This window comes from Anastrepha obliqua, chromosome 4, assembly GCF_027943255.1.
Source record: "Anastrepha obliqua isolate idAnaObli1 chromosome 4, idAnaObli1_1.0, whole genome shotgun sequence".
Taxonomy (NCBI): Eukaryota; Metazoa; Arthropoda; class Insecta; order Diptera; family Tephritidae; genus Anastrepha; species Anastrepha obliqua.
In genome coordinates this window covers 13,309,453-13,331,375 of record NC_072895.1, presented here as the reverse complement: position 1 = coordinate 13,331,375, position 21,923 = coordinate 13,309,453, and the positions used below count along the sequence as shown (strand labels likewise).

Below are 21,923 nucleotides of genomic sequence, written 5' to 3'. Positions count from 1 at the left end.
TCAGTCAACGATTTTGTCCGGAATCCTCTGCACTTTCGTGCCAAGCCTCCTTAGGGACTTATCCGATATTAGCTCACAGACATCGTCCGCATATGCTTGGACATGAAAATGGAGTTCCTGCATCTCCGCTAGTAGAGCCTTGCTAATAAGATCGTGTAAGGCTGATTCACATGGTTTTTTACTCTGGTAAGCGTGTTGATTTCTACTAAGTGGACTTCTCGGCAATACCTTCACTCGAATATGTTTCTCCAGTACTCGTTCTAGACTTTTCAGCACGAACGATGTTAAACGGATTGGCCAATGATAGTTCGGAGTTGTAATTTTGTGGTTCATTTAGATTAAGTTTGCACTGTAAACGAAGCCTCTAAGTTTACTTTCAAGTTGAGAAATTAGTTCCTCAGCCAAGTCTCTAGTTAACTGGACTAGTTTTTGGAACTCCCCTGCAGCCAAATGGACAAGATTGTCCACATCTCGGAGCGTAAGTCGATCCGGTGTTTAAGGGCTCAGACCTCCTCTCCACGCGATAAATCATAAGCCGAATAATTATTAACCTTTTGGTAATCTAATTACATCGTTTCTTTAAAACCATTAATTTAATATACAAAAAGTATTAAGCGAAAATTAAATGCAAATAAATACTTTTTTTATTTTACTTAATTTCTGCAAATATATTTGAAAAAGAAACACTCAAAATTGATTTAATAGCTTAGCTAGTATCTCATTTTGTTATTCTTCTTTGCGTTATTCGGTGATTTTAATATTTAATTTGACAGAGATGCCACCCTGTTTGGTGGTTATCAGTTTGAATAAATAGACCTTAAGGACGTGGACTTCGCCGATGACAGCTGCCTCTTATCTCACAAACTCTCTGGCGCTAAGGCGGATAGACTGCTAATGCTGGTACGCCCAGTCGAACTGGAGGTCAACATCGCCAAGACCAAAGCCATGAGAGTCAACCAAAATGAAGCAAGACATACAAAGTGAAGTCCAAAATAAACAAGACCGATCGAAGATACAAACGACAGGAGCTTTGTTCGGATAACTTCGAGTTTATTTATTCAAAATAGTTCCATCTGTCCTCGATACACTGTTGTCCTTCAGGATGTCGGTACAAGTCTTTTGGATGACTTCTAGGACGCAACACGTTTTCCTTTCATGGCCAAATGCAATTTTCCGAATAGGTGGAAGTCCCGGGGAGCCATATCAGGTGAATACGGTGAGAGATTGATGATTTAAATGCGATTTCTAGTCAAAAAATTAGTTACGAGAGTGGATCCATGAGATGGCGTATTGTCATGCAATAAGCGCCAGCTCCCCCTTTCACGGTATTTAGGGCGAATTCGACGAATGCGATGCCACAAACGCTTCAAAACGCCAAGATTGAACATTGCATTGACGGTTTGACCCATTCGCACGAACTCCTTGTGGACAATTCCCTTGTAATCGTAAAAACGAATAAGCATCGACTTGATTTTTGAATTCTCCAAACGCGAGTTTCAGGTTCATATTAGAAAAACTATGTTTGATCCCCAGCTACAATGTTGTAAAGGAAGTTCTCGTCTTTTCTTGTCTGTTTAATGAGGTCTTTCGCATGTTGAATTCTGAGCAGACGTTAGAAAACCACCAGATAGCATGTGAGAATGGCACTGAAACAGAATCCGCAAGGGAGCAAAGATCGCGTTGGGTCAAAGAATTAATGGATAAGGTCGATTTGGGGATAAGGTCGACATGGGCCAGCGCAAAAACAACAGCCCAGAACGGTGTACGATGGAAGAGTCGAGGTCATATGCTTCAGAGCGGAGTGAAGAAAGAACAAAAAACAACTGTTCAACACTTCTTGACATTTTCGTATTATAAATTCGCCTCGGAGGATTACTTTCTAAAATTAAAATGTAAAAACTCTCTATATGACTAGCAAATATTCCATCAGCTTAAATTTATTTCTCATTTTTCGCCCGCCGTTCTTCATCTTCTTCGGCTCATTCGATAGCCTCATCGAAAATGAATTGCTTCAGATGCTGTTACGGGCTTCTTCTTTTTTTTGTAGAACTTGCTTTTCATAATTTCTTCAGGAATTTCAAATCGACTTTCTTTATTTTTCCTTTAGCGATAATACTTTTCGAATGTTTCTACTCATTTTTGCGGTAACGTGTTGCACTTTAAGCTAATTATCAAAGCATTTTATATTATATTTCTTTTGAAATGGACTCATAATTTTGATATACCCACAGCAACTAGTTTTTACTGGCAAAGCAAAGCTATGAATTTCAGAAGAAACATGGAAAAAATTGACGAAAGAAAGGCCTCGAAGGGACAAATAGCAGGGATCAGAAATATTTTTTCAGAATTAAATAAATCAGTTAAACGTCTTTGCAGTCATGTCAAACGTATGTGGATCAACTCGGTAGGTGAAGAAACTGAAACTGCGGTAGCTGTTCGTAACTTGAAACTCTTATACGACTGCGCTCGCAAACTCTGCGTAGCTCAAGGCCATCCCAAAATGTCTATCAAATGCAATGCTGAAAAATTCATATCCGACCATCGGGAGCAGTGCAGAGGAAAGAACACTTTCATGAAGTCTTCATTGTACCCGAGCAGCCCGCATTGGTAGCAATTCCTGGACGGCGTACTCAAAGAGTTACCGGCGTATCTTCCCAACACCCAACTGTTACAGAAATTGTGACTGCTGTGAATTCTGGTGGAGTGGACAACATCACGGCCGAAATGTAAAAGCCGACCCGACACTATTAGCGCAAATGCTGTTCCAGGCTGTCCCAAACCATCTGCGAAAAGGAAATGCTAGATCTTTATTGGATGCAGGTCATATTGGTGAAGGTTCCGAAGAGGGGCGCTACTTCCAAGTGTTGGAATTGGAGGGGGATCACGTTGCTATGTGTAACTTTCAAAGTCCTCAAAAGCTGCATAGGCAACGCAAGCTAAATGATATAGTTAAAGATGCTGGACGTGTTGGGTTGCGTATTAATGTTGCAAAATCGAAAGCTACGGCTATCAATGATATTCGGCCTGGCGCTTTTACGTTTTATGGTCAGCCTATCGAAAAAGTAAATAAACTTACCTGATTAGGGTGCATCTGGTATCGATAGGGACTAAAAGGTCTATGCGTGGCTTATTGCCAACCAGGTTAACCTAACCTAAACTGCTTAGGTAGCCAAGTCACCACAGACGGCGATACAACTGCGAACATCGAACACAGGATATAGGAAGACAGGTCACCTTTTGTAACACTTAAAAGCATATGATGCTCTAAGCTGACTACCAGAACAAAGCTGAGGACTTTTAACTCCAACTTTAAGTTTGTGCTATTAAATTGCTGTGAAACGTGGTATGCAACGGTTTCAACATCAAAGGGAATTCAAACTTTTATAAATTGCTGTCTTAGAGCCATTATAGAGCTATCTGATGACCTGATACTGGATATCGAATGACGAGCTCCTCACTCGAAGTGCTCATAGAGTAATTGAAATTGCGATTCGCGAACGAAAATTGAAATGGATTAGTCACACAACCCGTAAACCTGATAATGACATCGGCAGAGTATCGTTACATTGGAACCCTCAAAACTTTCGTGGTAGAGAACGAACAAATGGAACATGGAGGCTAAGCCCATTTAACGAAATTACGATAAGTTAAAAGCTGCAAATTGACTCCAATGGAATTTACTTGTTTCGGTACTTTGCGCCCTCGGCCCGAGCTCTAGCGAATATATTGGGTTTGGCAATAAGTTCATAGCATTTTTATGTTTTCTTTTATTTTACAACGATTTGTTTGCTGTTTGGCAAAAGGTAAGGTCATTCGATAGAACTCTTTCTCCTTTACAAAACTATGTTAATTGTTTTTTCGAGTTATTTAATATTGTATTAGTTTTGAGGCTCAGAAATGGAATACCCAAGAGACAAAAATCAGCATTTTCGACACCTGCTTTTGTTTGCTTTTCATGAAGGTCAAAACGCTGCCGAAGCAGCACGGGACATTTGCGACGTGTATGGAGAAGGTGTCACAGGTGAGTCTATAGCACGAAAATGGTATGCAAAGTTCAAAAATGGCGACTTTTACGTCGATAGTGTCGATGACACGTCCAGCAGCGGAAGCCCTTCTGAATTCGCTGAAGAACGTCTCAAATCACTTTCGAAGGAGGAGAACAGTCGCCAATTCAGTCATGAATTGCTAAAAAAAATGACCGCGATCATAAAAGGGTTCTCAGTCATCTTCATTCAATGGGACTTACCGAAAAATTGGGAGCCTGGGTGCCTCCCGAGCTCAAAAAAAAAAAACAAAGAAAGTCAGTTTCAAATTGCTTCTCATCATCTCGCCCGCCATCGAGCCATCACGGGAGATGAGAAATGGTACCTATACATCCATATGAAGCAAAGAAACGAGTGGGTGGCTCCAGGAGATACGCCAGAGCCGATAGTCAAGCTGGATCCTCATCCAAAGAAGATCGTGATATGTGTTTAGTGGAGCTTGGAGGGTATGGTGCACTGGGAAATGTTCGAAAAGAATGCCACAGTCAACAAAGAGCTTTAAACTGCCCAGCTATACTGCGTGAATGAGGCTATTCGACTGAAAAGACCTGATCGATATGGTCAAGCCACACTCCTTCACGACAACGCCAGATCCCATGTTTTAGAAGTCCGCAGAGCCCCACTCCGAGAGCTCGGATGGGAGGTTCTTTAGTATTCGCGATTTTCTCCTGACCTTGCACCGACCGATTACCATCTTTTCCGCTCCCTGTTAAACCATGTGAAGGGCGAGTGTTAGCTTCGATAACAAAGTGGTCATTAAGAACTGCCTGAACAACTTCTTCGACACCAGACCAGTCGATTTTTGGCGGAACGACATCAACAAATTGGACGAGAGGTAGGAAGAGGTTGTTAGTTACTGGTTCTTGGTTAAATAAAAGTCTTTGGTAAAAACGCTACGAACTTATTCCCCAATCGAATACCTTGTTTGGAAACTACGGTTTTCTTTTTTTAGCGTTTTTCTTGGATTTTATTGTGTTTTTTTTTTATTTTCTTCTGCTATTGGAACAGATCCGCTATATTAAAGTCAGTGTTCGCTATGAGCGTTCAATGGAAAAAAGTGTTCACTATATTCAAACTCGACTGTGTATTTCCATGTAACATAGCCATGAAAAGACAAATGGGGCGATTTCTCTTCGCCATTAAATTTCAGCATTTTCTTTGATTACTGCCTTTAGCTCATTTTACTTTTATTGCAAGGATAAAAAAACATTTTTTTCATTTCCTGTTGCTTAAAAACTAAGTTTCTTAATGAGATAATGAAAACGTGGCAACACTTGAGCTGTTTTGTAAAATTATCAAATGGATATTTTTCGTCGTAAACAAAAATTCCATCAACGCTTGTGCAAATGAATGTGACTGTAGTTGATAAAACGTGTATATGAATCCATTCAACAATTTCTGGATTGCGCCCAGTTCAAGCGGCAACAAAAAAAATAAATAAATAAAAACAAATAAAGAAAGCACATAATTTATATCTTTGGAAGCGCATGCTTGCTGGTGTGCCCCCGGTAATAGCGTGGGTGGATGATGATGTTGACGAGCGATTGTTGTGTTAGTCTTGTCACTGCTTGAGTTTCTGCACAGATTACTGCCGGAACGTGTTGACATGTGCCACGTATTCACGCCTTTTGTTTTGTTTTTATTTTCGTTTTTATTTTTGTTTTATTTTATTTTTTTCAATAAACCACTTTGGTTGCATTTAGCAGAGCTACGCGTGGATTGCATTCTGTGAGTGGGAGAAAAAAATTATGAAAGAATGAAACATACAAAGTTGTAATGAATGAGGTCAAGTGCAAGAGGGGGGAAATGTGCACTACTCACTGTCGATAGGCATCCAGCCGACCCGCAAATTCTTGCTCACATTATCGTCGGTGATCCATGTGTTTAGTGGTTCGAAGTACTCCAGGAATGCGGTGGCAGTCATATTTGTCAACTTGATCATGGTTAGTGATTTGATGAGTTCACGCCACGGCTTTGAGGATCCGGCGCTCATCATGTCGCTGCAAAAAATTAGAGGGAAACATGGGCTGATTATAAAAATATTTTTTATTCAATCATTTATTCATTAATGCCTAACAAAACTCGGAACAGATATTTAATGTATGAATTCAAAACTAAAATACAAGTATTTTAGAATAATTTAGATTAAAAAGGGTAGTAAAGTTAGATTATCAACATAAGTAACCATTAAATTGCTAAAAATAGATACAAGTTAAAATTGAATTTGAACCAAATTAATATTTCTGAAACTAAAAAACAAATATTTACGAAGTATTACTTGGATTTGTTACATAGAAAGCAATTTTGTACTTGCAATTGAAATACCTCTTTGGCCTCCAAATCGAAAAAGCTGATACTGCCTGACGAGTACCTTTGCCACTTAATGAGAAAGGACTAATCAATAAACAACGAGATTTGCATGATGATTAGGGGTCTGAGAAATTGAATGAATGGTGTGCAAAACGTAAAAACATTATTTGAGCCCTCTCCAAAAGAGTGAATTGGAAACGAAATCATTTAAGACCGTGAAAAAATTCTCGAATAAAAAAGTGAGTGTAGCGTAGTATACATAACAGATGAAACTTTCAAGGCAGACAAAGAAAGAGGGATAGACCCGAGAGAGAAAAAGAGAGAAAGAGAGAGAAAGAATATATATCTAAATAAGTTCACAACATTTGCAGAGAATACAAATAGACAAGATTTACAAAAAACGGAGAAGGGCGGAGAACGCCGGAGACAAACCGTGGCAACAACGCGCACTAACCCGAGCGTTTTTCACCCACACAAACGCAGCGATTCCAGGACCGCAGCAAAGGCACAAATTACCGCAAGGCAATTCCAATAAATCCGACGCCGGAATGGATAGCACTTTATAGTACGCACAAGCACTAGCCCGGAAATGGAAATAAACGCTAAAAAGTAGGCACAAAAAAAAAACGCCAAAAAATTTGGAACTAAAAAACGCCCAAACAGTAGGCACCAAAGAAAACGCCAAAAAGTAGGTACTAAAAATATATTTCCTACAAGTTTGCACCAACAAACAAGCGCTTAAAAGTAGGCGTTGTAATTTCTCACTAGAAATTAGCAACCACAAGGAAAAACTCAGGAGAAATATCCTAAAGTGTATCTAAGATATGTATAAGGTATAGCTCTCTCTCTCCTTTTCCTCCACGTTATATCTTTTTTTCTCTGTCGCGGAACGAAAATGCGCAAAACGTTGCATGACCTTGAAACTTTACTCTCCATTCTCGCTCGTTCATCGACGCCTAAGAAGTTTCACTTCAAAAAAAAAAAAAAAAAAATAACAAGGGCCCTAAAATACTACCCTCAGGTACACCAGAGGTGGCAATAAACTGTTTCGGAGACACCCCATTGGTAATTACTGTGCTGTGAGAGTGTGTGGATTATGAACGATGACTGTGCTGCGTTTGCGTCTACCGCTTTGTGCTGCTGATGAAATTCATCAGATTTTTAATGTCAACGCCAGCTATATCAGCAGACGTAGCAAAGAAGTAAGAGCCAAGATGCCTAGATCCGAACCCCGCCAGAGCAGGGCAGCTAAGGAGAAGGTGCTGAGATGATTCCACCTCATGCTTCATACAACCGACGCAAAAAGGACTCGAGGTGATTCCAAGTCTCACAGCATGCATTCCTCGCGCATAGTGTCCTGTGAGAAAAACCACGAGATTCGGAAGCTGATATTTTGTCAACCTCAGAAGATCGCCCGAGCGCCCCCGATCCACACGTTGCCAGAAGGATTTCGCGACCTTACAAGTTTGTGTACTTGCCCAGCGCTCGCTAAGTTGGCGCGAATCTCAGCGCGGAGCAGACCGCAGGTAGTCAGTGGGATCCCATTTATCTCTCTTCGCGGGGAAGTCATCTCACATGTCCCTTGTCTGCCAGCTCATCCGCCTCACAGTTTCCCGCAATGTCAATGTGACCATAAGCCAGATGAGGCTTATGTCAAATGCACCGTCACTGACCCGAAGGCGCTTATTGTCGCTTGGACATAGGCACGGAAAAATGGCGACTTTGACGTCGATGACACGTCCCGCAGAGGAGGACGTTCTGAATTCAAATTCTTCATCCAAAACAAGAAGATCAAGAAGAAAGTTGTCTTTGGTGGGACTGGGAAATGCGCGAAAAGAATGCCATCGTCAACAAGGAGCTCTAAATTGCCCAGCTACACTACGTGAATGAGGCTATTCGACTGAAAAGACCTGAATGACAGGGTCAAACTACCCCCCTTCACGACAACGCCAGGCCCCATTTTGCGCAAGTGGTGAAAGCCGCACTCCTAGAGCTCAAATGGGAGGTCCTTCAGATAACAAAAAGTCTTTAAAAAGATGCTGAAAAAATTCGTTGATATCAGACCAAGCGGTTTTTTGCGGAACGTCATCAAACAGCACCGAGGAATATATAATTGATTAACTTTTTGATACAATTATTGTTTTTTGTTTAAATAAAAGTCTTCCATAAAAACGCTATGAACTTATAAAACAACCCAGAACCTAATAAAAGAGATTTCTAGTTAAAAGTTCGAATTAAAGCTTCAGCAAAACTGCTTAATATTGTTTGTACTTTCACGGTAATCCCCTTATTAATACTCGTAGTCACTTACTAAATAAATTTTCCCGCATGCTTGCTGCCGTAAAAATCACAGTTATCCAGTGGCTTGTAGGCGTTACGTCGTTCATATTGCCCAATATTTAAACAAATTGAGCGATATATCTGATAGCCCAAGAACTCGTCAAATAGTTTTCTGGAAATATATAAATATTTTATCAATATCATTCTCATACCACTAATTTATCTGCTTAATATTTTAGCTTAGAGGTTTCTTACTTGGTGCTACGAGACTGATCGACAATGCCCTCATAGAACTTGTAGGGCATATCGTAGGCATCTGGGTTGGTTTGCAGAGGTGGCTCCACGCCCATATATTTCTGCATTAGATTCCAATAGTGACAATTATAATGCTCAGGCGGCACTCTACCATCGATCATATCAACCCAGAGTTTTTCATGAACAAAATAAGTAGGCAGTGTGAGCAGTGTATGAGCAGCCTAAAAGAGAAGAGCAAATGTATGAGTAAGCCAGCAAATGCCTGAGTAAGGAGAGTAGAGAAAGAGAAATGTTTCTTTTGCACTCTGGTTAAAACATAGCTTGCGCTCTGCTTACCTCATCTTATCACAATATTTTTTTTCTTTGCTTACTCGAGCACCACCAAGTCTTATCGCTACTCACCATTCTGTAGAGACGATTCAAGTTCAAAATGTCATCATACTCATAATTCTTCAAGAGACCTAGACGCTGTTGCAAATGCTTTGGATTAGAAACGGACAATATTACAGCCTCACCCAGTGCAGCACCAAAACCGGGACAGGCTTCCTGATTGAGCCCAACACGGAAATTATTTTTTTCGATCGCATATTGCACCGCCGCTATGTCAGCGTGTGTTTGCAGCAGCTTTTTATAGTAGACCTTGGGACAGTAGTGTAGCTCCACTTCGCCGAAATCGAAAATACGCGACTTGCAGTCGGGACCACCGGTGCCAGCAGCCATTGGAATGAAATGCTCGCGCATGAATGTACTGAGTTGAAGAGTTAAAATAATTTATTAACCGTTATGCTATGTCAATATCTTGTGCTTACTCGGTTAGATTGCTAAAGCCCAGCGAGCTGAAGAACTGCACACTAATATTGACGAAATCGAATGGCTGCAAGCCCTCACCATCCAATTCGGTTTGCAGATTGGGTAGCTTTCTTTGTGGGAAAGGATTTTGCAACACCGTTTCCTTCTTCCACGCCTGATACGTGACCTGTTCCATGAGATGATGTGGTATGAGTCCAGTTGGTGGTATGACATCATCCCCATACTTGTGGCGCAACATATTGCGTAAATGTGCGTGTAATTCCCGATAGAATGGGCGTAGCGCATCCATTAGTTTCTCCAGTTCATAGATCAAATGTGGATCTTCATACTGATCATACCAATATGCAGATGGCAACACATCTGGTGTACTCATATTTTGATAGTAGTCAATGTAGTAGTGCAGCGCTTCCTTCACCTCAGCGGGCATTTTGTTGCGCCACTCCTTCCAATAGTATTTGATCTCATCCAAATCATCGCTATTCGTGAAGATCGTCTTTATCTGATGCACAAAAGCCATATTACATTTGGTGGCATCCTCTTTGTGGCACACCCACTTCTTGCGCGACATGCTCTTCAGTGTGTGTGTGGCACGTTTGAATTTATAGCTGATTGGTGGATATTTGGCACCGCGCAAAATCACCTGGAATTGTCGCTTCAACAGAGGATCTACAAAATTCTGCCAATCGAATTTCTGCATAGTCTCATAGAAGGGCCGCAACTTTTCGCGCATCAAAATATCGGGACTTAACGTATCGTCGGCGAATTGCCGATAGGCCGTGGCGCTGGCCCAATAGACATCATTGACTTGGGTGAGTAGATATTGCGCATCTGCTTCGTTGAAGTATAGAAACTCATTTGGATGGCTGTAGTTTTGTTGAGAGTGCGCGAAGCTGGTGAATGTTGTTAGCTGCGGTGGCAAGAGAGGGAGAGGGAGAGAAACACAGTAAAATGAGTGAAACAAAAAAATTTTGATAGTTTTAAAAAATACAAAATATCGCTCTATAGTTTGAGCGAGGTAATTGTTTAAGGGATTAAGTTTGCTTATTCATCCCAGCCGCTTCATACTAAAGGTTTCAAAAATAAGTTAGCTGTATTCTTCTTCTTATTCGTGATTGGCGCGATAACCGTTTACGCGATTTTGGCCGAGTTTAATAAAGCACGCCAGTCATTTTTTTTTTCGTGCTAACCGACGCCAGTTGGACACACCAAGTGAAGCCTAGTTCTTCCCCACCTGAACTTTCCAACGCTGAGAAGGCCTTCCTCTTCCTCTGCTACCGCCAGCTGGTACTGCATCAAATACTTACAGAGACGGACCGTATCCATTCGAACGACATGACACCGGCTATGAAGCGATACTCGCCGTCGCCAACATGCAAAGGTTCAAAAATCTTCCGCAAAAGCTTTCTCTTGCACACTCCACGGGACACCTCATCGGATATTGTCATCGTCCAAGCTTCTGCACCATACGTTAGGACTTGTATGATGAGAACCTTGTAGCGATTTAATAGGACTATGTTTAAGTTCGTGCGGTTTTACAACAGATGGCGTAACTTGATTATTATTCCATCGATCCACATTTCCAAACATTCATTGGAGAGCTACTGTCGTAAGGCACAAACGTCAGTATAAGTTTTTTATTTGAAGCGTAAACAACAATATTTTTACCACGCTTGAAAATGTCGAATTTCGTGCCAAATAATGTGTTTTTGCGGGGAATTTTTTAATATGAAGAAAAAAGCAGCCGAAAGTCATCGTATCTTGGTGGAAGTTTATGGTGAGCATGCTCTAGCTGAGCGAACGTGCCAGAAGTGGTTTGCACGCTTTAAAAGTGGTGATTTTGGCTTGGAAGACGAAGAACGCGAGGGTGCGCCGCCAAAGTTCATGGATACCGAATTGGAGGAATTGCTCGATCAAGATCCGGCTCAAACGCAAGAAGAGGTTGCAAAAACTTTGGGAGTTGATCAATCAACCATTTCCAAACGTTTAAAAGCCATGGGAATGATCCGAAAGGTAGGCCATTGGGTGCCGTATGAATTGAAGCCAAGAGACGTTGAACGCCGTTTTATGGCATGCGAACAACTGCTTCAACGGCACAAAAGAAAGGGTTTTTTGCATCGAATTGTGACTGGCGATGAAAAGTGGGTCCATTACGACAATCCAAAACGTCGGGCAACGTATGGATACCCTGGCCATGCTTCAACATCGACGTCGGCGCAGAATATTCATGGCCTGAAGGTTATGCTGTGTATCTGGTGGGACCAGCTGGGTGTTGTGTATTATGAGCTACTGAAACCGAATGAAGCAATTACGGGGGATGTCTACCGACGACAATTGATGCGTTTGAGCCGAGCACTGCGAGAAAAACGGCCGCAATACGCCGATAGACACGACAAAGTTATTTTGCAACATGACAATGCTCGGCCACATGTTGCACAAGTGGTCAAAACATACTTAGAAACGCTCAAATGGGATGTCCTACCCCACCCGCCGTATAGTCCAGACCTTGCGCCATCCGATTACTATCTCTTCCGATCGATGCAACATGGCCTGGCTGACCAGCACTTCCGTAATTACGATGAAGACAAAAAATGGATCGATTCGTGGATTGCGGCAAAACCGACCGAATTTTTCACAAAGGGAATCCGTGAATTGCCAGAAAGATGGGAAAAAGTAGTAGTAAGCGATGGACAATACTTTGAATATTAAATTTGTAACCATTTTACGTCAATAAAGTTTCAAATTTCGAAAAAAACCGCACGAACTTATTCATAGTCCTATTAGTAGTAGATATTTAGAAAGGAAACGTCACCAGAACGGGAATAAATTATTTTAGCCACATAACTCTTTAGTGGCTTTAAGTCAACGTGAATTTTAGGAGAATTATTTGAATTGTCAAGCCATCGCTCGAAAAAATTGACCCAGCGTGGGATTAAAAATCATTCGGACGTCCGTGAATAAGTCGTTCGTTTGAGAACATCCAAGCTATGTGCGACAATGTCCAAGAGGAGCCCTTTCCTTCAACATTGGCAACAAATTAGTAAATGGTAAAAAAAGAGGATATGAATATCAATACAAAACTGCTGAAGCAACACCAAAAAGGAGTGGAATTGTAACTCTACCGCTCTCGTTCTGAATAGCTACAGTGGCGAGCAGAACGGCTAGCAAATTTTCAGGTTAAATGATTCATTTATTAAGAAATAAAACGTGTTTATTCAAGTTTAAAAAATATTTCAAAATAAATAGAAAAGATATTACAAAGATAACAAAAAAATCTATTTAGCCACTTTTCCATGTGCTCAGATTCGGCAGTAATACTTTAATCTTAATATCATTACCCGAAAAAATTAGTTGAGTTTAACCGTTTCATCGTCAAACTTTCAGTTTTGTTCACACTAAAAGAATGGTTTTGGTATATTAATCGAACTGAGGATGATTGACAAAAAGTTGAAGATTAAATCCTTTCGTTGACTGAAAATGGTCGCTCATCAAGGAAAAGAGCACAACGCTTGGATACTTGCCATCACAGTGCCTAAACAACGGAATATGAAGGCTCCTAAGCTTACAAAAAGGGACCCCACTCTACTTTCGGAAAGAGATGCGCGAGCAATGAAGCGAATATTGACATCATCAAGTAGCTAAAAGACCTAAAGAAGCCGCAGAAAAAATTCAAAACCCACCAATGAGTACAAAGCACGCAGAACGCTGAAAAAAATCGCTTCGGAGGCCCCCATCAAGCCACAAAAGCCAGCAATATCTTCCAAAACTGTTGGTACTCGTACCTGTTATTTCCAACCGACTGTGGCAGATCTTTCTCTCAGTAAGCAGAAGGGACTGTAGGCAGCTGGTTGGACTGATGACGGGCCACTTTCTATGAGCGAAGCATATGTAAACGTAGGTGGTCAGTGCACTCTGCCCAGCACGTGGAGAGGAGGAGACGGCGGACAACTTTCTGTGCGTCTGCCCGGCCTTCGCTCGAATCAGGGTTGAGGTCTTTGGCACTGGTGTGTTAAGATGCTACCACCTTGGCTCCTTGGCACCACAAAATCTTCTCAAATTTCTTGATTTTTTCAGAGGTCGTGTAGATTTCAAGAAAATTAAAAAGGGAATCCGAGTGCAGTACAATGGATTTAATGGTGTCTAAGTTCTGTACTTGTTAGTCTGAAAACAAAAAAAAATACCAGTCTAACGGTTAGACTTGATAGAAGTGAAACCTTCCGTAAAATAAACTGAGAGAGAATAAGACGAAAGCAGCATTAGGAGCGGGATAATTATAGGTTCATTATAATATTGCTATAAAGTTCATATTTTATTTTCTTCATTTTATCATTATTCATCCTCAATGTTTTCAATTTCAACAAATGATACGAGTGGCTTATGATAGATAAAATATGATACAAATGCTTTGGTTTCGATGTTGTCAAAAAAAATATCCAAACGGACCGAAGAAACAGACTTACAAATTTCTTCCATTTTCGTCTACTTGTATTCATATAAAAATTTATGTCTCTTCTCCACCAAAGCTAAATGTATTAGTATATTTTTTCTTGTATTTATTCAAGGCTGAAATCCAAAAAACTGTTTTCAATAAATAATCAGAAATGTCCTACAATGCAAATTTCAAAAAAAAAAAAATTTATTTCTTGTGATTCGAACCAAGAATTTTGGATCGGAAGCTCACATTGCTAGCCGCTCGGCAATCGCGCCATACTGTCGGTGTTGGCCTAAAAGTTATTTAGTTCGTCGCTACGTTTATATGTAATTCGTTTCACTTTTTCCCAAATCACTCCCAACGATTCTAAAGAAGTTTTCACTTCAAAAATTAATGTACGAAATATTTATACCGATTCACTTAAACTGACTTTCAGTATCTAAACCAAAAATAGAAAAGCCAAAAAACTGTTTTCAATAAATAATCAGAAATGTCCTACAATGCAAATTTCAAAAAAAAAAATTCCATTTTCGTCTACATGTATTCATATAAAAATTTATGGCTCTTCCCACCAAAGCTAAATGTATTAGTATATTTTTTCTTGTATTTATTCAAGGCTGAAATCCCGGCGGTACTGCAATACCGGGTCAACCCGTGGCAGAGGCGGAGCAAGCCCATAAAACACTCCGCGCATTTCCAAAAATTAGTTTAACATTTGTTGTCCTCCGATGGAGGATCTATCAGATGTTAAGCTGATAACCACACTACCTAGTCAATACATTTTAAATAATAAACCTAATAAAACTTTTGAGAATTACACGCTCACAAAAATTATTTATATCAACATATAATATAACGCTTCGTAACTAAATAACTTTTAGGCCAGCGACGACAGCATGGCGCGGTAGCCGAGCGACTAGCAATGTGAGCTTCCGATCCAAAATCCTTGGTTCAAATCACAAGAAAAAATAAAAGTTATTTTTATTTAGTTCGTCGCTACTTTTATATCAACATATAATATAACGCTTCGTAGCCAAGTTGGTCGCTTTTTTCGTTTCACTTTTCCTCAAATCACTCCCAACGATTCTAAAGAAGTTTTCACTTCAATAATCTGACAAAAACATGAAAGTTAGGTGGAGATTCAGCAAAAAGTGCAAACACTGAAGTTGTAATGACTGCAAAAGAGTGATATGGTCGGATGAGACTTGTATTAACTGTTTTTAGTCGGATGGGAAGCAGTATTACTGGCATCAAAAACCCGTATGGCGTGGTGCTGCTTCACGTGGTGACATCTTCGTCCAATGGTACGAATGTTCGGGATAATGAAAAAAGAAGACTATTTAAATATCTTGCAGATCAATTTGTCGTAGCTTCTTGACCCAAGCGCTTATCTGGCAGAAGAGACTGACCTGAGCAGCAAGACGGGGACCAGAACCTGAAGCCAGAAAAATTGTTCAAAAGTGGATAAAAAGTTAACACTTCCTGCTTTTAGAATGGCCAGCACAGAATACTGATTTAAACCCAATTGAAAATTTCTATTCTAAATAAACGGCTAGCATCCTACAAAACGATCCCAAAAAAATATCGACGAACTATGGTCAAGAATTGAGAAGGAATGTCGTGATTGTCCACATTCAACTATTGAAAACCTTGGCGAGAGCATCCCAAGGCGTCATTATATAAATAACGGGTGATCAATTAAGAGGAGTTTTTTTCATTTGCCTTTTTTTTACAGATCGCGTGAGAGTTGTGGCAAACTGTCATCGTGGATTTGTTGAACAGCGTTTGGCATTTCATCATGGAAAGACTCACACCGCAACAACGTCTACAAATTGTTCAACCGTATTATGAAAAGTAGCATTCTGTGACAAATGTTTTTCGTGCGCTTAGACCGCATTGTGGTCAACATAATCGGCCTGCCTTAAACACTATTCGACATACCATCAACAAATTTGAATCCGAATATTCATTGGTGGATAATTCTCGACCGAATAGACCACGTCCAGCAAGAAGCATTGAGAATATAGCGGCAGTAGCAGAGTGTACGTGAAAACCGCGATGAATCGATTCGGCACCGTTCTCAGGAACTTGGACGATCGTATGGAACAACTTGGTCAATTTTACGGAAGGATCTTCATTTAAAAGCATACAAAATACAGCTCGTACAAGAACTAAAGCCAAATGACCTTCCTGCACGTCACCGTTTTGCTGATTGGGCTCTTGAAAAGATTGAAGAAGATCCGCTGTTTTCGAGCAAAATTTTGTTCAGCGATGAGGCGCATTTCTGGCTCAATGGTTACGTCAATAAGCAAAATTGCCGTATTTGGGATGAAGAGCAACCAGAACAGGTTCAAGAGCTACCTTTACACCCAGAGAAAACAACGGTCTGGTGTGGTTTATGGGCTGGTGGAATCATCGGTCCATATTTTTTCAAAAATGATGATGGCCGCAACGTAACTGTGAATGGTGCTCGCTACCGTACCATGATATCGGACTTTTTGCTACCTGAAATTGAATCTAATGATCTCTACGACATTTGGTTTCAACATGACGGAGCCACTTGCCATACAGCTCGTGAAACAATGACTTTATTGAGAAGTCATTTCGGAGAGCAGCTGATTTCACGTTTAGGACCTGTGAGTTGGCCACCAAGATCTTGTGATATCACACCTTTGGACTTTTTTCTTTGGGGATTCGTGAAGTCCAAGGTCTATGCTGATAAACCAGCTACGATTGAAGCTCTGGAAGCCAACATTACGCGTGTTATTCACGACATACCAGTCGAAATGCTCGAACGAGTGATTGAAAATTGGACCTTCAGAATGGACCACCTTAAGCGTAGTTGCGGCCAACATTTGAATAAAGTCATATTCAGAAAGTAAATGTCAAAGAATGTCCTTTCAAATGATAAATAAAGGTTTTGAACATAATTTACATTTTTGTTTTTTTTAACTATTGAAAAAAGCACCTCATGATTGATCACCCGTTACATAAAATATTTAGCCAGTTCTGCTTGCCTCTGAATATAGTAAAAATATCAAGTTGCTCAATAAGATTTGCGGTTCAATAAGAGAGGGCATTGCTACTACCCGAAATTTGTTTTGTTATGCTGGTGCACTCTTCATATGAGCGTATGAGAAGTTTCAACTCAATCTTGAATTCATTCTTTGCTTTCAAGCCATTTAGTACCGAAGTGTCACAGTATTTTCTACAAGGAAAAAAAATCAAACATAGTGCGGGCATTGACCAGACAGGACAGAAAATCGTCCTGTGACTGAAAGATATTTAGTAGAATATAATAGATTTTTGACTGAAGTACAACAACAATAACTTTTATAGCGTTTTCCAAAGGATAAAGTATGGAAGAGACGCTATGGATGAGACTTGGGTCTATAACCATGATTCTAAATTAAAACAAGAGGATAAAGAGTGGTGTGAATCTGGTTATTCGACTCCGAAACGAATTCGTGTACAGAAATCGGCCAAGAATTTTGGTTTTAGATTACTTGCTGAACTGATAAAATGATAACTTTTGAATGTCCTTTTAGACCAACTGAAAGAAAAAATTTGTGAAAAAAGACCCAGTTTGCAAAAGAAAAAAAAATACTTTTCATCAGGACAATCCAACGTGTCACATTGTCTAAAATCCATGAATTAAACTCCGAATTGTTGCAGCATCCATCAGATTTGGCTCCAAGCGACTTCCATCTGTTTCCAGAACTAAAAAAGTTTATGCGCGGAATGCGTTTTTCATAAAACTATGAGGTGATAGCAGCTGTGGAAGCGTATTTTGTAGCCCTTCCAGATTCTGACTTCTGGGATGGAATTCATAAAGTGTAATCTCGTTGGGAGAAGTGTATTGATGCTCAGGGAGTCTCACTGAATAATAAAGTATATTTCAAGCCATAAAGTGTGTTTCTCCTATCGAACTGCAAAACTTATTGAACAACCTAGTATATAGCAAAAATATATATAATTTAAAGATAATCTCTATGCATTTTAATTGCCAATTGCTTAATTTTATAATTTCCATTTATACCTATTTAATATTAAATTTATTGCCTTCTTGGCTGTGCTTTCATCGAGTTGCTTTGCTGAATGCCGAATGCGGTACTCTGTGTTTTAAATCAAATGTTCCCGGCTGATCTCAGCTGACAATGTTATCTATTTATATGGATGTGTTATCTACAAAATAGTCAAATAATAATTTTTTAACGAGCATTAGACTTAACACAATCACGCGAACGTGACGTTCTTCAATCTGTCGCATGAAATCTAATTAGAAAAAAAATTGTAAAAACTAGTTTCAAATGAAGTGAATTCTTTAAATTAAAAAAATATAGTGACTATCAGTGGCTAAACTTAGCGTGCAATTCTACACACACACATGTGCACACATACAAATATAGGTGAACTATTTACGGTTAAAGCTCAAGTATGCCCTACCGAGACAAAGGCATATTTTGGAGAGTTCGACAAATGCTATTTTATTGGAGGGGTTAAAAAAATGTCCTCAGCGTTGGGGACTATTTTGAAAAACAAAAAAAAAATTTTCTTTTTTTAAAATTGTGTTTTCATTTCTAAGACTTCTCGGATAAAGTGTGATTTTTTCCATGTTTGATATGCGCCGCGATTTTATTAACGCTTACGAAGAAAACAATTTGGCTGTCCGGGCACTAGCCAGTAGGTAAGTTTTGCTCATCAAATCTTGCAAACATCATTTTTGTAGATAAAAAATTATTAAATATAAATGAAATAAACTCGATTTTCCTTATAAGGTTCAGAATTGGAAAAGCACAGGCTGCGCTCATCGTCAACAATAAAAAGATTATTCGGTCAAGATGAGTGTGTGAGGACAATAACTTTACTGCTTTCAAATTGTTTAAAAATTGGAAAACCACTGCAAAATAGTTTTCTTTAAAATAAAAATACGTCAGTCGACAATTTCTAATTTTTTATGTAATGAATCCAATTATCAAATTTTATATAAAGGGTGGTTAAATTTGAAGGGCCGATATTCAATTTCAAACTAACTCAATTTAATCCATGGAAAGATACACAATCGAGCAACGTGCTAAAGTTATTCAGGCTTATTATGAAAACGTTCGTTCAAATCAAAATCAAAATCATCTTCAGTGATGAGACACATTTTCACCTCAGTGGATTCGTCGATAAGTAGAATTGCCGCATTTGGGCGAATGATAATCCAAGTGATTGCCGAAAACCCAATGCACCCACAAAGAGTGACTGTTTGGTGCGGTTTATGGGCCGGCGGCATCATTGGGCCTTATTTTTTCCAAAATGAGGCCGGTCAAGCAGTTACTATGAATAGTGTTCGCTATCGTGAGATGATATCGAACTTTTTATGGCCCGAATTGGAAGATATGGATGTGGACGATATGTGGTTTCAACAGGACGGTGCCACTTGTCACACAGCTAACGAAACAATGGCTCTTTTGCGCGAAAAATTTGATGGCCGAATAATCTCACGTCGCGGCTATGTCAATTGGCCGCCAAGATCACGTGATTCGACACCGTTGGACTTCTTTCTTTGGGGTTATTTAAAGGATGAGATAATTCGGCATATTAACGGCATTGAACTTCAATTATGCCTCAGCGTCATCGAAAATTTGGATCATCGGATGGAGGTGTGCCGCCGAGGCCCTGGCGGTAATTTGGCCGATATTTTGCTCTATGCGTAATTGAGCTATACCAGTATTTTCATAATAAAGAGAAATAACAATAATTTCATAACAAAATTTTATTTTATTCAAAATCAATACCGGCCCTTAAAACTTAACCACCCTTTAGTTTATTGACTAAAATGTAATATAATAATAATTTGATTTTCGTTTGAATGATATTGTATTATTCACTTTTCTTCAAATAAAAAATAGTATTCAATTAATTAAAAAATGAAAAAGTTTTGAAATAAGCTGCCCCTCCCCTCACACAGACATCTCTCTTCGGCGGACAAAAGTTGACTGACGGTGATTGTCAGCCCAAGGGAGATTTCACTGTATATGAAAATATGAAGTGCCATATTTTAACGCATACAAAAATATTATTGAAACGTTCTGTTATCTATTTTTATTTACCCTTTTAACTCGTCCATAACTGGTAATTTTTGCCAAAAATTGGACTAGTACCATTTGTGACTATAATGGACTAGTTCGTTAAATGGTGTAGCACTGATGTATATCAGGTTTACACGCTTTATATGCTGATAATGAATATTTTCAAGGGCGTTCCTATGCTAAATTACCAGTTGACAGCATTTTAAAAAAATATTTGTACATAGAAGACGAGTTCAATAATTCAGCTGTAAAGCAAACTGATAGAAGGGTAGTACAAAATTAGGTTTGGCTGCGTGGTGTAAATGGTATAGATATGAGTAGGGTAAGGAAACAAGTTTTTCACCTCCATATCCAAACAAAATTGTGGTGGGGTCTCCCAACCAAAAAAAAAAATAAAAACATTTTATTTAAATTTTTTTTTAATAAATTATAATTTTTAAATAAAAAAATTAATATAAATTTTTTTTTTAAATATTGTACAATTTTTAACTAAAAAAAATCACTAAGAAACATTTTCTTTAAATTTTTTTAATTTTATTTTATTAATTTAGAATTTTTTTTTAAACAAAAATTTAACAAAAAATTAGATTCTTCAAATTTAATCAAATTCTTTTAAATAAAAAACAACGGTTTGAATAAAAAATAAAAAAAGTTCTTATAAAAAATTATTTTAATTATTTAAATTTAATATTATTTATTTCGAAATTTTTTTTGTTAAAAAAATAAAGAAAAATTAGAAAAAACAAAAATTTTATAAGAAATTAAAAAAAATTCTTTTCAATAAAAAATTAAAATTACGGTTTTAATAAAAAATAAAAAAAGTTGTAATAAAAAATTAAAAAAAAGTTTTTTAAATCAGTCTTCACAGTTTGCATTTGAAAGAAAGAATAAAACTAAAAAAAATTTTTTTTAAATAAAATATTTTTAAAGATATTAAATAAAACTTTTTAAACTCAATTTTTAAATAAAAAAATTCAAAAGAAAAGATTTTTTTTTTTTTATTTCAATTTAATTTGATTTATTTAAAATTGTTTGTTTATAAAAAAAAAAACAATTGAAAAAGAAAAACAAAATTTAATTAAAAAAAATTCATTTAAATAAAAAGTTAAACTTTTTTTGAATTCGTGTTCCCAGTTTTTTACACAAGATTGTTACAGTTTTTTATCAAACGTATTTGTTGTTTCAAATTATAAATTTTTTAAATTATGTTAGTTTTTCAACCATCTAAGAGTACTGAGTAATGCACCAAAAGAGTACTGCAACTATTTTCACATAATTATTGTTTTTGTTTTATTTTTGAACACATGTAATATTTTCATAATAAATTGTTGAAAATTTTACTTAAATTCACTACACTCTTTAAATTTTTTACGAGAATTTAATTAATTGTCCTGGTACTAACCAACAGCGCTGAGAGCTGCCAGCTCCACTTGAACATCACCATAGTTTTTACAACTTTACAACCTCAGTTTCTAAAACCGTGCACAACGAGTGCTGAATTGGAACTAAATTACTTTAAAATTTATCACCTAAGCGCTTTGATTTATTTTTAGAGAAATAAATACGCATACATACATATGCACGAATGTTGATAGAAGAATCGTTTGGGGTGACTCTAGCACTGATAACCTCAAGTCAAGAACGCCAAGTCTGTGCCATATAACTAAAACATATAAATATTATGGAGCAGCTGAAGAAATAAACAAACGATTTCGTACT

The 21,923-nt window shown here is 38.3% G+C and overlaps 1 protein-coding gene and 1 pseudogene across 1 annotated transcript; both read right to left on the bottom strand.

Moving 5' to 3' along the window:
* Positions 1-5,218: 5,218 nt before the first annotated feature.
* Positions 5,219-21,698, bottom strand: LOC129246194 (angiotensin-converting enzyme-like). The gene is made up of 7 exons (XM_054884787.1): positions 21,607-21,698; positions 9,698-10,605; positions 9,291-9,636; positions 8,889-9,109; positions 8,665-8,805; positions 5,865-6,043; positions 5,219-5,769 (listed from the first exon to the last, which is right to left on the bottom strand). The coding sequence occupies exons 1-7, from the start codon at positions 21,646-21,648 to the stop codon at positions 5,720-5,722; spliced, it is 1,887 nt and encodes a 628-aa protein (XP_054740762.1). The 5' UTR covers positions 21,649-21,698; the 3' UTR covers positions 5,219-5,719.
* On the bottom strand, positions 14,735-14,918 carry LOC129246580 (U2 spliceosomal RNA; annotated as a pseudogene).
* Positions 21,699-21,923: the final 225 nt, after the last annotated feature.

Excerpts from the sequence above, each read along its gene's own strand:
- LOC129246194 (XM_054884787.1), bottom strand. The coding sequence starts at position 21,648 with ATGGTGATGTTCAAGTGGAGCTGGCAGCTCTCAGCGCTGTTG. Across the intron at positions 6,044-8,664 it reads CATGCGGGAAAATTTATTTA|CGACATGATGAGCGCCGGAT; the intron begins GTAAGTGACTAC and ends AATTTTTTGCAG. Across the intron at positions 5,770-5,864 it reads CGGCTGGATGCCTATCGACA|AATGCAATCCACGCGTAGCT; the intron begins GTGAGTAGTGCA and ends TCCCACTCACAG.